Source organism: Dryas octopetala, chromosome 7 (genome assembly GCF_963921425.1).
Source record: "Dryas octopetala chromosome 7, drDryOcto1.1, whole genome shotgun sequence".
NCBI classification, from domain to species: Eukaryota; Viridiplantae; Streptophyta; class Magnoliopsida; order Rosales; family Rosaceae; genus Dryas; species Dryas octopetala.
The window spans coordinates 10,695,968-10,711,823 of NC_141372.1; the positions used below are offsets into that span (position 1 = coordinate 10,695,968).

Here is a 15,856-nt window from a genome sequence, read left to right on the forward strand (position 1 = left end):
TGCTTAGTCATTTTTTTTTTTTATTTTATCACGATCCTTATGAATGTTGGAAGATGCTCAAACCAAAAAGATTTAAAGGCCAAATTTCTATGGGGGAAGTAATCAACCATTGCCTTTTCTTTCTCTACTCGGCTATGACGTTAATTGTTGCTCATCAGCAAATTTGCTGGATTTTAGTATATCCATTAGCAAATCCGATGAATTACTGACAGATAAAAGTACCTTGTCAAGTTCGATTGTAATATGCATTAAATTGTCAAATTTGTCACGCTTTTGATTTTGTACTTTACAAACTATTGTGATTTTGGTCAAGTACTTTATTTTCCGTTAGCAATTTAATGATACATTTAAGAAATTAATAGATGAAAATGCTAATATGTCTTTGAATTGCAATAGTTTATAAATTATATGACCAAATTCAGAATAAATTAAAATTATATAAATTAAAGTGACACTTACTCGAACTAGAGGGACCAAAAGCGACTTTGGAAATGTTCCCCTTGAAAGAAAAATATGTATTCAAAATTTGGATCCTAAATGATGAGTCAGTATTCATTGTTTCATACATTGCTCACTCTAAAGATTATTTATTTCATAACAAATAAAATATTGACAAATGTATAGACACGTCATTTAGGATCCAAATTTAAGAAATAAATTTAGGATCCATCACATTATTGTTTTATTAATATTCTATGTAGCTAGCATGATGTGATAAAAGTAATTAGGGTTACACTAGAAAACTAGTCATCTCTCTGCCTCTAAATAGTGCATATACCTATTATCGTGCAAAGAGGTTAAGAGAGAGAAATTTGAACAATAAGGTTAATTGTACTTGTGGATGAATGTAAGTATTTTATAATTAATTGAATTTATGCCTTAATTATTGTGAAAATCATGAAAATCTAAATTTTTGGATTTATGAATTGAGTCTAACAATTTATTTAAGGCCAAAGTTTACTTTTGGTCCCTGTAATTTGAGTTAGGTTCCACTTTAGTTCTTGTAGTTTTAATTGTTATAATTTTGGTCCCTATAGTTTGAGTTAGGTTTCACTTTAGTCCATGTAGTTTCAATTGTTATGATTATGATCCCTATTGTTTGAGTTAGGTTCTATTTTTTATCCCTATAGTTTGAGTTATGTTCAACTTTAGTTAGGTAATTTGATAAACGAAAATATTAAAATGTCCTTAAATTGTAACAATTTATAAACAACAGGATCAAAATCATAACAATTGAAACTACATAATTAAAGTGAAACCTAACTCAAACTACATAAATCAAAATTACATAAATCAAAATAAAACTTAACTCAGACTAGTGGACCAAAAAACCAAACTTTGGCCTTTATTTAATATTAAGTTTACACCCCTTGGCCACGAGCCAACGACCAATTGAAGAGCGGTTGAGTAATCCAAGAAGGTGATTGGTTGGAAATTGGAATGAAAGAGAGTTTGAGCAGCAACACATAGACGCAGAGAAAAACGACAAGTACAATACACGGGACGCTCCGAGGAGGACTTCCCAATTTCCTGCAATCCATCTTGTTGAGTATTGACGACAAAAAACCAGCGACAATGTCGGGAGATGCTGATGCTGGCCTTCCTCTTACGACACGTGTCGCCGTCGTCTTGATGTTCCTCATCGTCAACGCCCACTGTTCCAACATTAATGATTCCGAGGTAATGTGAGCTTGGATTTTTGTTTTTGTTTGTGATTTTTCTTTTAAGATTAAAATGAGGCATCTGGAATATATATGCAGGTGAGTTGCAGCCGAATCTGCGTAGCAGAGCAGTGTAATTGTAAGCTGATCTCTGTTTTGTAATTTATTTCGACATATCTATTTCTTCAATTATTGAATGATTTGGTTTATGTTCTTAGCTGTTGGGATTCGGTACGGGAAGTACTGCGGAGTAGGGTGGACCGGCTGCCCAGGAGAGAAGCCCTGCGACGATCTTGATGCTTGCTGTAAGATTCACGACGAATGTGTTGGTAAAAAAGGTATGTATTTCCTTGTTTGTTTTTTTTTTTTATGTTGTTGGAACTTGGAATTAATTTCTCTATTAAATTACATATTTTTGGTAATTAAATTTCATATGGTTTTGCTTTGATTCAATAGCAAATCAAATGTCAAATGTGTTTGGCCCTTTGAGTAATACATGTCAACAAGTAGCATCCTTGGGTGGGAAAAAGAATACACCTTTCAATTATTGGAAACTAGTAATGAATTGGGTTTTCATTTTACTCATTCAATTCCCAATCAAATTTCACTTGTATTGGACCCTTCTATAATTTCTAAGAAAATTGTGTTCTTGTTGTGTTAAAAGGTTCTGGTTTTACTTTGCCAAACAATAGAAAAAAGCATGTTAACCCCATTAACAAACACCTATATGTAATTGGTTCAAGTCCAGGTCTGCTTCCTTTATAAGACAACTCTTACACAAAGCAAGGTGGTACCGAATGAAGAAATATATCATTCTTTACAACTATGTAACAGTATCTTCTCTCCGTAGGGTAGGGTCAAGAAAAGGTAGTTTAAACTTGAGGTCTCAATGGTGTATTGATATGTTGGTTTTCTCTTGCTTGATCTTGGTGCATCCTGAAATTCACAAATAAACATCTTTTTTCCTGGACTTCTGTTAACTGAACCACGAAATTAACAAGGGAAGACTACTTGGGCAGCATAAATTGAACATATTTTCTGCCTTTCTATCACTAGCTCACTCAGGAATGGTTGATTGCTTATATTACGCTACAGATGAGTAAAATTTCATGTCACTTGTATCTGCCTCTCTCATCATGAGTAAAAGTTTTATATCAGTCACACCTGTGATAGGGATTTTTTTTTTTTTTTTTTTGTTCCAGATATAGATGCTACAATAGTTTTGCAGTTCATCATGAATCATGCACATACAGTTGTCTGTCCTTCCCTTTTTGTTGCTGGTGTCTGTATATGAATGATTGTAGCAGAAAGTGTTCTGGTTCTAGTAACTTTTTGCTTTCCTTTTGGCTGCTGGCCTGGCAATATCAGTGTTTGCTGTACAATATCAGCCACTATAATATATTGGTTTTACAGGTGTGACCGATATAAAATGCCATGAGAAGTTCAAGAGGTGCATAAAGAAAGTCCAAAAATCTGGGAAGCTTGGATTTTCTCGGCAATGTCCTTATGAGACAGCTGTGCCTACTATGGTACAGGGTATGGATTTGGCCATATTACTGAGCCAGTTTAGTAACTCGAAGGATGAACTATGACTTGGCGAACAGAAACCTTTTCCGAGAGTAGAATCTTATATATAGCACCCCTCCCCCAAAACAATATTCTCTTCAAGACCGAAAAAAATGGGGGTGGAACTCATTTGACTGAATTGAATTATGATCAAAAGCAGTACTGCAGGTGAATGGATCCAGTGGGTACTGCCTGTTTTGTATTCTGTTACTGCCTTACTGGCTCTGATAGACTGATACTTTCATTTTTACAATTGGTTCTTATTCTAGATCAGAATGGTCTTAGTGTCTTACAATGAATTCAACAATTGGTTACTCTGTTGGGATCTCGTAGCTCTAATAGTTAAGAGCTTTTAACCTACAGTACATCCAAGGTATAATGTTCTATTTCTAGGATGTCTTATTTTGTGTACTCTATAAACAATAGAATTGATTTCTTACTCAATTCCATTGTTGTTATTCTATTCACATTCACCACAATCTTAGTGGTGAACTGATCGTTCCAATTTACAAAGAAATATTGGGTTATATTAGTTGCAAAACATTTAATAATAATAATGAATAATATTGGGCACTGTTCTCTATAAGAAACAATAATTATAACTTGGTATTGTTAAATGAGCAAATGACAATTATAGTCCTTGAACTTTATCCTTAGCATCAACGAACTTGTTTTTTGAATTTTATAGTCCGCTTGTCAAGCATGTGAGCTATTTTTGAAATGTAAAAATGGTGACCTACCCTTTTTTTCTTTTTCCTATGTGATAATTGATGGAATTGACTAAAGTGATACAAGGTAAAGTTGGTAGACCATTGCTATAATTATCTCTTATTAATAATATTAATATGAACTATTTTGCCTTAAACGAAAGAACATGATAAGAGCAAAAAAAATAAACATGAAACTGTAATGTTCTGCAGGTATTGGAGAACAAATTCAGTTGAAACACACGTTCAGTAGTCTAAGAACAGTAGCAATATTTTTTCGTGCATGACCTTTGCAAACACGATAAAGACAAATTGGCTCAGTCAGCAATATTATTCTTCACAACTTTTTCGACTTTTCGGTGGTTTCTCTTGAAATTAAACTCCCGCGAAAAGCCAATTGAACCGGTAATTCTTAATTCATATTATTACATTACATTGTCACACCTACGGTTCAAGCTTTAACTAAAAACCCCATATATAATATCGGTTTCTTAAGGTCTGAGAAAACCAAGAATCTCACTTTCGATTTAATTACCATGTTTTCCAGGAATTCAAGCCAGCCGAATGGTAATTTTACTGGTTTATATTCACGCCATGTTTGGTCTCCGAGAAATCCTAGGAAAAAAAAAGATATAAATTAATTGTAATGTCCTGCAGCTAGCTCTTGCAGAACATGTTAAATTCAGTTGAACTACTCACACTCAATAGTCTAGCAGAAATAGAGCAGAGCCATGGACCTCTCTGACTGATTACAACTACTAACTAATATGTTAACTGATCTATCTAACTAATTCAACCATGAAAGCATAAGCCTGCTGGGACATCACAAAAATTTCTACTTGTCTAATGATTCGGGTCAAGTTTTTATCAGCACAAAATATGTATGCATGTATTGGATTTTCATTGTTTTATTGATGCATTTTGGGGTTTTGATTGGTTTGGATGTAGCAAGGCAAAATTGAAGCAAGCAGTACCACGAATAAAAATATTGAAGAACAAGAAAGATGCTCTGGCAAAGCAGATAAAGAGGGAATTGGCTCAATTGCTTGAGATTGGTCAGGATCGGACTGCAAGAATCCGGGTTTGTCATTTGATCCTTCACCAAGTTCAAATATAGCCACTGTTTTGGTTTGAGATTAATTCACAAATGAAACTTCTTGTACTATTCTTTGTTTTTGATACCTGATCTGAATAGTATTTTGTATCCATTGTGTAACATGTACTTGTTTTTTAATGAGTGTTACACACATCCTGCATCTCAGGTTGAACATCTGGTCAGGGAAGAGAAGACAAGAGCAGCATATGATCTTATTCAGATAGATTGCAAACTTATTGCAGATCGCATGCCTATCATTGAGTCACAAAAGTATGTAAACCCATTAATTCTCAAATAATCTTTGCATTTTCTGGTCATGCATATACTTTTCTGTTCAAATTTAGCAATACTTTGCTATGCATGTCTGAATATGTTCTAGAGTTCTTATATTTGGTAAGCTAATAGCTTGTTCGGTCTATCAAGTTCTTTCTTCAGTTAGTAAATTCCAATATGGAAAAACTTTATAAAATTTGAAAAATTTAATTTTGGAGCCATGTGGAAATATAGTACAAGTCTGGTGCAACATCAATATGCATTTTGCATGCTTGTACGGTTTTAGTCCGATCAATGACACAAATGCTACGTAGCTTAAGTTTTTCTGTTTGAGACTTAAGTGCTCTATTGTTGGATTTCTTGCATTAACATTACTTTTCTTATCTTTTTCATGAAGCTACCAGTATTGTTGAATTTCTGGAACTAAGGATTTGGAGTTTAGAGGATTTTATTGTCTGTCTTTTTATTAATCATGAAATAAGTGATCCTGTTCTACTATTTTCCAGTATTTCATTTTTCAGTTCTTCCTTTAAAAGAGCTTGCATCATGTTGACTTATTTAACATTTTTACAGAAATTGCCCCACTGATATGAAGGAATCAATATCAAGTGTAATATTTGCATCTTCAAGATGTGCAGCAGACATACCAGAACTCACCGACATTTGCAAGCATTTCAGAGCTAAATATGGAAAGGAGTTTATCTATGCTGCTGTTGAACTGCGCCCAGATTGTGGTGTACATCGCTTGGTATGTTTGTGTACCTTGTGTAATTTCCTTGGACAATTATAATGTGGAAATTGAAAGTGGACCAATTGGAGATGGTAGGATGGACTCTGTCAAAAGTCAGCAGGTTAGTTTTATTAATTATCTTTTATCTTATCCTTTCAGTTAGTGGAGAAATTGTCTGCCAAACCACTTGATGGCCCTACCAAGATAAAAATCCTAACTGCAATTGCAGAGGAACATAAGGTCAAATGGGATCCTGATTCATTTGGTAAGAAAGAGTTCAAGTCTCTTGATGACCTGCTGGTAAGATGGGGTTCATCTCTAGGTCCCTTTGCTTTAAATTTGTCGATGAGGTTGTTTAAGGAAGGTTTTTGGCTGTGTTTTCCATGTTTTGTGGTGTTTTGGTTCGGTTACTGCTTGGTCTTTCATAGATCTTGGTTGATATTTGTATTGCATTATCTAAGACATGTCTATTCATTAATACAATTTCCAAAAATTTGTGCAGAATGGACCAAATACTTTTGACATTGCCAGTACAACTCATGCGGAACCTCCTTGTGGCCCACCTACACCAAATTGTTATGACAAGAAACCTCCTGAGGTTCAAGTTCCACCCAAACATTATGAAAACCATGGTATATTCATGAACTTCAATGAGAAGAATGCAAGGTCATCACCTCGCTTCCAGGATTCGGTTTATACAAATGTTTCTGCCAATAGAGCAACCACAACTGGCAGATTTCATCCAGATGTGAGATCTTCTGGTACATGAATCGCCATTGGAAGACGGTGATTTACTAATTTTGTTTGGTGGTATTTTCGATTGTCTTATGCTTAGTTGGATGTTTGCCTTCAGGAACTGGAACTGATGAGATGGAAAATAGGCATTCATTTCCTGGGGATGGAAATGCTTCTTCTTTGGGTATGCAGCATTGGAAATTGCAATTTGAGGATGCTACCTCTGCAGCACAGGCAGCTGCTGAATCAGCCGAAAAAGCAAGCATGGCTGCAAGAGTAGCTGTAGAACTGTCAAGGCAATATTCTTCAAAATCACATGATAAATTTAGCCGGTCAGCTTCTTCAAAAGCTAGCACAACTTCTTATTTTGGAGATATAAGACATGAAAAAAAATCTAGCAGGTCTTGCTCTCAATGGAATTCAAGCTTTGGTAGTGATGATCAGGAATTTGTTTTGAGAGGGAATGACCATATTAATCATTTTGGAGATATGAGGACTGGAAAACAATCTATCAGGCCTTCTTTTCCTTCTCATTCAAGAAATTTTTTTAAGGATAACAAAAATGTCTCAAATGTCCCTGGTGAGCATTCTTTTGTTAGTGATGTCAACATCCATGAAAGCATAAAGGGCATGAATTCTTATGAAAATCCTGCTCCGGTTTTTGATGACTCTGGTTCAGATGATGATGGTAACTGTAAATTTGATGTGGAGGACTACAAGGGACAAGGATCTAGTCTATATTTTTCTTCATCTGGCAGAAACTCATTTTCAATTCCTTCAGCTAGTTTAAATGCTTGGAGTGATGTGCAAAAGACCAAAGAAATACAATTTAAGTCCATTTCACAATTAAGTTCTTCATCGGTGCAGCACTCCCGTCCTGTTTTTTCTAGAAGCTTGTCGTGTTATACAGTCTCTTCACAACCAAATGACTTCTTGCCTGTTACTTTTGATGCTTCAGATGGCCCAAGTTCAGACAGAGAAGAGGTGTTAGACACATCTAAGCTCATCCAGGACACAGATTCTAAATTTTCTCATGAGAAGACTGTTCAATTCACCAACAATGCTGGTCCGAGTACTAAATTTACTAGAGGGTCACAACCCTTTTTTTCAAATCCTGTAAGTTATAGCTCAAGGACAACAGTTTCTTCTGAACCACCAGGGACTTCAGACTATGGAAAATACCCTTCAAGAAGTTCCTATGGCACTGAAACTTCAAAGTCCTCAGGTTCGACCATGGAAATTCCATCTAAGGAGAAGGCTTCTCCTGTCCACCCAAAGCTTCCTGACTATGACGACATAGTTGCCAAGTTTATGGCCCTCCGGAAAAGTCAACAATAAATCTAGTTATTTGCACATACTAATATAGGATACATTTTGAGTCATTGAATGATTGCTTCTCTCTTTGGCTTTCATTGAATCATTGGCTTTGATGCTCCCCCCATATCATGTTTTGTGTGCAAGTATCAGAAGTATAGTTTGTATATGACAACACATTACTTAAGAGCCAAAATAAACTTGGAACAAATAATAGAGATGCAAGAACACAATTTTTCTTTATTCCAGTAATTGGGTATGCTGCTATGCGCAGCAACACAAGAATACTTACTCAACATAGTATACAATATAGAAGCATAGAATACATTTCTCTAACCTATAGTGTCTACATGGCTGTACAAATGAAGGTAGGAACCAGAGCACAAAGGGCAAGTTCTCTTTAATATATGGACACCCCCCATGGCTCACCATCTGAGCTTTGCTGGGAAATACTGCAATAAAGTTCACATCCCCAGATTAGAAAAAGAATTGGTGAATGTTCAAAATCTTACACTGAGGAACTGTAAATTAAACAGTACTCACCTTCTCAATGAGTGAAAAATAATATGGCTTGACTTTTTCGACATCAATCCGAACTTTGCTCTTGCTGTAGAGGTCATATTTGCTGCAAAAGATTACATGAAACCACAATATGGTCAGTCTGAACAAGACATTGATTGATTTAAAATCATGAGACAGAATATATAAACAAATTGAGTGAATGGGAAATGGAGCTTACTTAAATATTTGAACCCACTTCAAGTTCTCTTCATCTTCCTTGTTCATAAGGTGTTTATATGCCCCTGACTTATGTAAAGCTGCAAGATGATAAATTGGACAGAATATTGTCAAGTTTCCTACTTTGAACAGAATATTGTCAAGTTTCATACTTTGAAAGGATTTTGGTGATGGTACTTACGATAGAATGAGTGATACCGGATGACGAACAATCCAGCCTCAGGCAAAGTTGTTCCATTTTCCTTGGCCACCTGCAGATTTGAATATACCAATTAACTAACTCAAAGTTATGATGATATTAATATCAAGATTAGTTCAGATTAATTTATAATCAAAGATTGATGATTGAATTGTGCAAAAGATGTACCAAGTACATGTAGTCATCATGACCCCATGACATCATGACATTCTCTAGTCCACATCCTTCGGAGTAGATTCCGTACTTGGTGTTGTAGGAAGGATTGTTGTAATCCGGATTGTCCTTGAAATACTACAAGAACAAAGAAATTAATTTTGTGTAACTTGGTTGATTATGATGACATTTAAGATGCACTCCGTCCTATTAAATCTTTGAGAGGAAATACCTTGTGGTGAACAATGGATTCATCAAAAGCACACCCAAGAGGATGTGTGTCTCCTGCAACATAAATTTGGGCCTTTGTCAACTGAAATAGCTCAAAAGGGGAAAAGGGCAATTACAAATCCATAGTCAAAACACAGTACTCACCAACAACAGCCCATTGCGGAAGTCCTCCAAAGCTAGGAAGAGTAAGCACTTTTCCAAGATCTAAAAGCCATGCAAGATTAAGTTGATTAATCACTCTTCCAAGAAAATTGGGTATGGTAAACGCACAGAGACAAATACTATAAGATGTATGGAAAGCCTTAGGTTCTGAATCAAGGAATTTGAATGGGGTATATACCATGAATAAGAGCAGTCAAGTGCAACCAATCTTCATTGGGATAGTCTTTCCTAATTGCTTCAGCTGTTTGCAACAAGTGCTCAATTTGGGGTTCATCCAAGTCAGGGTCACTGTCATCCACAACCTCATTGAGGAGTTCACAGCATTCCCATATGCTCATTTCACATTTATTCAACTTGCTATACTCCTCCCTCATCTTCTTTACCTGCATTTGGGGATTGGAATTAATTTTAAATGTCAGAATCCACATTGCCTGTGGTTTAATTTATTTCTTGAATAACATATATGCTATCAACAAGTATGTATGTTTACAAAATCATATGTTTGATGAATGTGGTTCAACCGGTAGAATTCCTCCACAGATTTCTGCCTTTCATTTTGTGCATTATAATCCCTGCAATGAATGCATTTGCATATCATGTTAAAACTTCAATTCATGACAACCAATCCCTTAAAACATGAACATGTGAAGAAAGAAGAATAATACAGACCTGAAGGACTTGCCAAATGCATTAATTTCAGGGGCAATGAATGCACCATTTGAATCTACAATTTCCGCTGTCACACATCCATCATTTTTGGGTATGTCTGTGAGGATTGTCATCCTTGTCTCCAAACTTCAAGCAATATATGACTCAAAGGCAACCAAATTAACAAGGAGACAAAAGAAGAGAAGAAGATAAACAAACCCCTATCAATGGTTGTGGCAGAACACGTTGCCAATGTGAGTTCTCATAGTCCCATAAGAATTCCTTTTGCATGACAATTTGGAAGCCTTGGGAGTCCATAACTGAAAAAACCATCCATCTATTTTATCCAACTAGTCCGAAGGAAACGTTCAAACACACTTGTTATTTGTTATGAATCGATAAGGTTGTCTAGAATTGGGAAATAATAAGGCCCTCTCTCTCTCTCTCTCCTTGAAATAAATTAAATGATTAGAATTGAAGGTGATATGCACTATTTTTCTGGGGTGTGAGATCAACGGCTCAACGTTGACCCTCCAAACTGAACAGCCTCAGAGAACCATTAAAATGTTGCCTCCAAATTCAGACGTACTCTCAATTCTAATTAACTTATATTTATAGAGATGCATATTTTCAATTAATAATATGCAGGTTGCCCTTCATCCTGCTCGATCTTTCTCAAATTCATTTGTGCAGTGAATGCATTTTTTGTTACAGATGAATTAATACATTGTTACAGTCATATATAATACTGTGTTTTAGAAAAGAATCTGATCAGTGTATAATTAGTTGGTGCATCGACCTAATTTTCTGTTGTTTTGATTCTTCTGACGGGGCTGATGATACGATCCAGTAAAAGGTGGTAGTGATGACATTAATTGACAAAAATATATTAACCATTCAAAGAGATGTTACCTTCTAATCTAATTAAGTTTGTAGTGAAACATAAAATAGAGAGAGAGAGAGAGAGAGAGAGAGAGAGAGAGAGAGAGAGAGACAGTGACTAGCCTCTAATCTAATTTTGTTCAACTTAAAATTAATAAAGAGTTACATATCCTTCTAATCAAGATGATTTAAACGACGGCGTAATCCAGAGTGCAGGTGTCATGTGCTCGGTACGTTCGATAATATTTCTGAGAACAAAGTTGTGTAGTGGTTCCGTCTTCTAAATTGTAAATTCCGACGATACAATATTGAGATGGTACTTTGTCATCTAACAATTCAAATTACTTTGTAATATATGCAATTTTACTGACAGATAATTTATTCTGAAGCCAAAACAGACACTGCATGGCCATCATCACCTAGTACTGCAGTTTCTCATCCTTTCTATATCTGTGACAAATTCTGTGGAAAAAGATGCCGTACTCCCCATCTTATTCCTTAATGTCAAATTTTTGCAGCAACTCTTTTTTAAAGTTATGCCCTTCTCTAGGTTACTGTGTTAGGCAGGTAGATCTGCTGGTGTTCAGGCTGGTGGAACTATTTTTCCTTAATTCCCCCAAGATGTTTTACCTCTTATATCCTATAGTTTACTGTTACATAATGTTCATAATACATTGCTGCTGTATATAAATTTAGTATTAACATGGTTATAATCTATATGTGATCATTGGATTTCTGTTCTGTTGATAATTTTGACGTCCCTCAGTTTTACTGACAGATAAAGGCCATGATAACTTATCGCATTAGCTTTCGATCACTTTTTACTGGCATGTCATTTAGGGTTAATGACACATTATGTTTTTCAAAATGTTGGCCCAGCACTTGTTTGTTTTCTTGAAATCACATTGGAAAAAAAATACAAATCCAAATCTGGTGTGCAAGTGCAAATTTTAAATATGAAGTTGTATATATATATTTTCTTTTTTGCTGTGAAGTTCCATACAGTTCTGAATTGTGACTACTTTTTACTATGAAATCTGAAAAAAAAAAAAAAAAAAACAAAACAAAAAAACTTTGGAAGACCCTTTTTTCATGTTCACAAGCAAATTTTGTACCCATCTTTGTGGTCATGTGGAACCTTTTCTTGCATAACTGTCATTGCTGTTCAATCTATAATTATAAGCCCTTACGTTCATCTTTCCGGCCTTGTGTTGAGGTCAAATTTCACCCCAGGACAGAAGGGGTTGCACATAGCATTTTAGGTTTTAGAGGTTTCAGAAGCAGAAATTCGAACTATTTGAAACTTTTGGTTGGTGTGTAAAATTAACTGATTTAGTGAGAATGAAAGTAGAATGCTTATTTGGGAAAGCATTGATGATGGTAATAGTTTTTTGTGACCTGGATATGCTCTGCAGGTTTGATCATATATGTAAAACAAATGCACTTATCTCCCCCCTCAAAAAAAAAAAAAATGAAAACTGAGAGTTGTATGTGTTGACTTTAAAAGTTTTGATAGTTAATAAATTTAGTTGAATAAGACGTCACTTGTTGACACCACAATTATTTGTATGTAAACATGTAGTTAATTTCTTTCTAAAGGCTACAAGATCTTAGGGGTTGGAAGCAAATTCAACAACCACATCCACGTCATGTTGGGTGCTGCATTAACTGAAACCATGGCCACCAGCAATGGCTGCCGGCCATCAGAGGCATCGATGTTTCTGTTGCAGATTCACTAATGTCTCTACAGTATGTGAAGTGCATCGTCTGTTGGGTTCGTCCCTCCTTAAAGTGAAGGAAGCATATGCCTTTTAGAATGCCAGTTAGCATATGGAAAAATTAGGTTAATTAATGCTTGTTATGTCAGTATTCCCATGCTTTGGCCTATGGAATTTCTGAGGAATTTTCTATGTGACGGTTATCTCCTCCTTAACATAACATACATGTGGGTCTCATCATATAACAGTAAGTCTCACATACATTCTTATCTTCAACTCGCGAATTTAGCCAATACAAAACTATATGATAACACCTAATTTTTCTGATTCGGCATTTCGATCTATGCTATGATTGATTTATCATTCATGGACGTTGATAAGATCCTTCCATTTAGCAACACCTTAGGGGATGGTATAGAGGGAGGTCACAAATAGCCGTTACATACAAAATGCTAGTATTATTTAAAAGTGGCATGGGAAATGCATCCAACCCATGGCCTAAAAAGGGTATCTCCATCCGAATGAATTAATTTTGGAACATCAATTGAGAAGTAAATAAGTTAAGAAAGCAAAAAGAGTTGTGTTCTTCAAGGGATTAGAGAGGGTGTATAAAGGGAAAAATTATTATTAGGCATCCAGTTAGATACAAGGACTTTGAATTTGAAATTAACATATGAGCAAAGTTTTTTTATTGTGATATTGACTATTATTTTATTCTTTCCATAAATATATTATTATTTTTGGGGATGACGGATTAATTCCCAACAGTCCCTTCTTGAAGGGGAGGGGGTGACAGTATCAAGTAAAATGCCAGTGAGCGACGGCATAGCAATAGCATTGATGAATGATTGCTCATACTGAAGGCTGAAGGCTGAAGGGAGACCAGCCGACTTGTTCTATCCATGTATGTACAAGAGAAAAACTTACCAACACTTGTTATATACAAGATAGTGTCTCACATTAGGGTCATGTGGCACTTGATGTAAGACACCTGTTGTTGTATGTCACGGATGTAATTAATGACCTAGAAGAAAATAATTCCTCTGAGAAAAAAAAAAAATTAAAACATTACAACCTTTCATTATTTAATGACCAAGGGCAACAAGGTTTGAAATTCTTGGTCTATATATTTGTTTAAATCACTCTTTGTATATAGGAGGCACCAAGCAGGGGCCAACCAGCTAGTCAGCTTCAAAAATTTATGGGAACATTTGCTAATAAAGTATGAAGTGACCGACAATTGGGATGGCCATTGTAAAACAAAGCTTGACAACACGACCTGTTTCATCAAATGACATTGTAGATTGAACATAAAGGGAGAGGGGGAGGAAAGGAATTAAGGAAGTATAGTGTTTCACTTTAGATAACATGATAATTTCCCATGAATTACAGGAGCACCAATTTCATTTCATTGATCTCAAAATTCAATTCTAAGATTGATTTTACCAACATATTTACATAACCCACATCTTTAACTGAAAGGAATGTTACTAATAAGGGTGTCGCTATTTGGACCCAAGTTTTTACCAATAGTCCCAACATACTCTTTACACCCAACATATTTTCCTAAATTACCCTTATTAAAATTGTACATATAATTTTATTCCTACTAATTGAAAACTAATTATTCTTGTCAATATATGTCTCTCAGATAGTATAATAAATATATTTTTCTTTGCTAGGGTATAATCAGTATATTCTTTTCTTTTTTCCTTTTTTAAGTAGATTCTTTTCCCAATTGAACATGAATGAGACATTTTTAAATGACACCAATGGCAATGAAGTAGTCAGAAAAATCCAGTATTTGTCAATTTGGGGTTGGAAGATAGCCTATGTCGATCATATGTGAGAGAATTGTGAAGTCAACCATATATTAGGAAGTTTAGGTGAGCCTACTTTTCTCTAGAAACAACTTGACAATGATCCTGAGTGCCTAGAGGTCTTGATGACCATTCATAAACACAAGACTTGTTTTATGACTTATTATTTCTATAATTCTATATATATCTCCATTTTGTCAATGCCCATGATCGAATTGCATGATTCATTGGGGGTTAGCATTATATATATAATATATGTCACCATTCTTCCACTTTCAACTTTAGTACACCCAAATCTAAACTTTTATCACAATTGTAAGCACCTACTTGTTTCCACATCTTGTTCAATTATAGAATATTAGAATATGTGAGAGATATGAGATGATACGCTGAATGAGAGGGGATGAGAGATTGTAAGGCTGATTTAAGAGTTAGCTTTAGGGTTCTCTTATAAATGAGAAATTATTGTATATAATTGTAAATTCTAAATAATACTCTTAAATATAATAAAAAAAAGTGTGGCGCTATTTCCACCTCTCATTAATATTTTCTCACCCACCATATTTTCACACCCTCACAAACTATTTTAAAAAGAAATATATCTACTCTTTCCACCCCCATTATTCCCAAACTACCCATATGCCTTCCTTCTCCTTCATCTTCTCTTTCTCTTTCCCCAATCCTAACCCTAACCCTAGAAAACATATGCATGTATAAACTCCAATTCACCTCTTTAAAAGAAAAATATTTGCTCTTCATGATAATAAGTTTGTCGATCAAATAGATTCAAGAAAACAAGTATATCCCAATTTTTCAAGTGATCTTCTAAATCATACTAAATTAATAAAAATCATTTGATCCTTTTGGGGTTTGTGCTGATTTTCTGCATTTCACATTACAAATTTCCATTACTCTTTATCTATGTTCACAGTTCACAAATGTCAAAAGCTTCAACAAATAATCTTGTCAGAAGTTGGTATGCAATTAGTGTAGTAGTTTGAAATTCATCTCAATTAGGCTGGAAGACCGGATCTATGTTTCAATACTCTTAGAGCTTGTGTTTCACTTGTAGATTTGGAGCACCCCCAAATGAATTGCAACGGTAGGTGTAGCGGTGGGCAGTCATGGCAGCCTTACAGTCTCTTTGTTTTTTCATTTTCAAGTATGTCCTTTTTGGTAATTTAAAAAAAATTATAATTAAAAAATTGTTTAGAAAGATGTGG

General features: G+C 35.0%; 3 protein-coding genes across 3 annotated transcripts; 2 read left to right on the forward strand and 1 right to left on the reverse strand.

Moving 5' to 3' along the window:
- Window positions 1-1,439: 1,439 nt before the first annotated feature.
- LOC147279588 (putative phospholipase A2 homolog 1) lies at window positions 1,440-3,711 on the forward strand. Its single transcript, XM_086251908.1, has 4 exons — window positions 1,440-1,680; window positions 1,761-1,800; window positions 1,880-1,999; window positions 3,075-3,711. Exons 1-4 carry the CDS (start codon window positions 1,576-1,578, stop codon window positions 3,251-3,253), a joined length of 444 nt encoding a protein of 147 aa, XP_086108034.1. The 5' UTR covers window positions 1,440-1,575; the 3' UTR covers window positions 3,254-3,711.
- Window positions 3,712-4,136: 425 nt separating this feature from the next.
- Window positions 4,137-8,106, forward strand: LOC147279589 (uncharacterized). Its single transcript, XM_086252047.1, has 7 exons — window positions 4,137-4,147; window positions 4,883-5,015; window positions 5,197-5,300; window positions 5,877-6,051; window positions 6,193-6,333; window positions 6,536-6,794; window positions 6,887-8,106. Exons 1-7 carry the CDS (start codon window positions 4,137-4,139, stop codon window positions 8,104-8,106), a joined length of 2,043 nt encoding a protein of 680 aa, XP_086108173.1.
- A 401-nt stretch (window positions 8,107-8,507) lies between these two features.
- On the reverse strand, window positions 8,508-10,340 carry LOC147279590 (inositol oxygenase 1-like). The gene is made up of 10 exons (XM_086249807.1): window positions 10,235-10,340; window positions 10,056-10,137; window positions 9,744-9,948; window positions 9,548-9,607; window positions 9,405-9,457; window positions 9,188-9,310; window positions 9,002-9,071; window positions 8,822-8,900; window positions 8,626-8,689; window positions 8,508-8,534 (listed from the first exon to the last, which is right to left on the reverse strand). The coding sequence occupies exons 3-10, from the start codon at window positions 9,937-9,939 to the stop codon at window positions 8,508-8,510; spliced, it is 672 nt and encodes a 223-aa protein (XP_086105933.1). The 5' UTR covers window positions 9,940-9,948; window positions 10,056-10,137; window positions 10,235-10,340.
- Window positions 10,341-15,856: the final 5,516 nt, after the last annotated feature.

Excerpts from the sequence above, each read along its gene's own strand:
- LOC147279588 (XM_086251908.1), top strand. The coding sequence starts at position 1,576 with ATGTCGGGAGATGCTGATGCTGGCCTTCCTCTTACGACACGTGTCGCC. Across the intron at positions 1,681-1,760 it reads CCAACATTAATGATTCCGAG|GTGAGTTGCAGCCGAATCTG; the intron begins GTAATGTGAGCT and ends ATATATATGCAG. Across the intron at positions 2,000-3,074 it reads CGAATGTGTTGGTAAAAAAG|GTGTGACCGATATAAAATGC; the intron begins GTATGTATTTCC and ends TTGGTTTTACAG.
- LOC147279589 (XM_086252047.1), top strand. Across the intron at positions 5,016-5,196 it reads ATCGGACTGCAAGAATCCGG|GTTGAACATCTGGTCAGGGA; the intron begins GTTTGTCATTTG and ends CCTGCATCTCAG. Across the intron at positions 6,334-6,535 it reads AGTCTCTTGATGACCTGCTG|AATGGACCAAATACTTTTGA; the intron begins GTAAGATGGGGT and ends AAATTTGTGCAG.
- LOC147279590 (XM_086249807.1), bottom strand. The coding sequence starts at position 9,939 with ATGAGGGAGGAGTATAGCAAGTTGAATAAATGTGAAATGAGCATATGG. Across the intron at positions 8,901-9,001 it reads CCGGTATCACTCATTCTATC|CTTTACATAAGTCAGGGGCA; the intron begins GTAAGTACCATC and ends ATCATCTTGCAG. Across the intron at positions 8,690-8,821 it reads AAGTGGGTTCAAATATTTAA|CAAGAGCAAAGTTCGGATTG; the intron begins GTAAGCTCCATT and ends TGACCTCTACAG.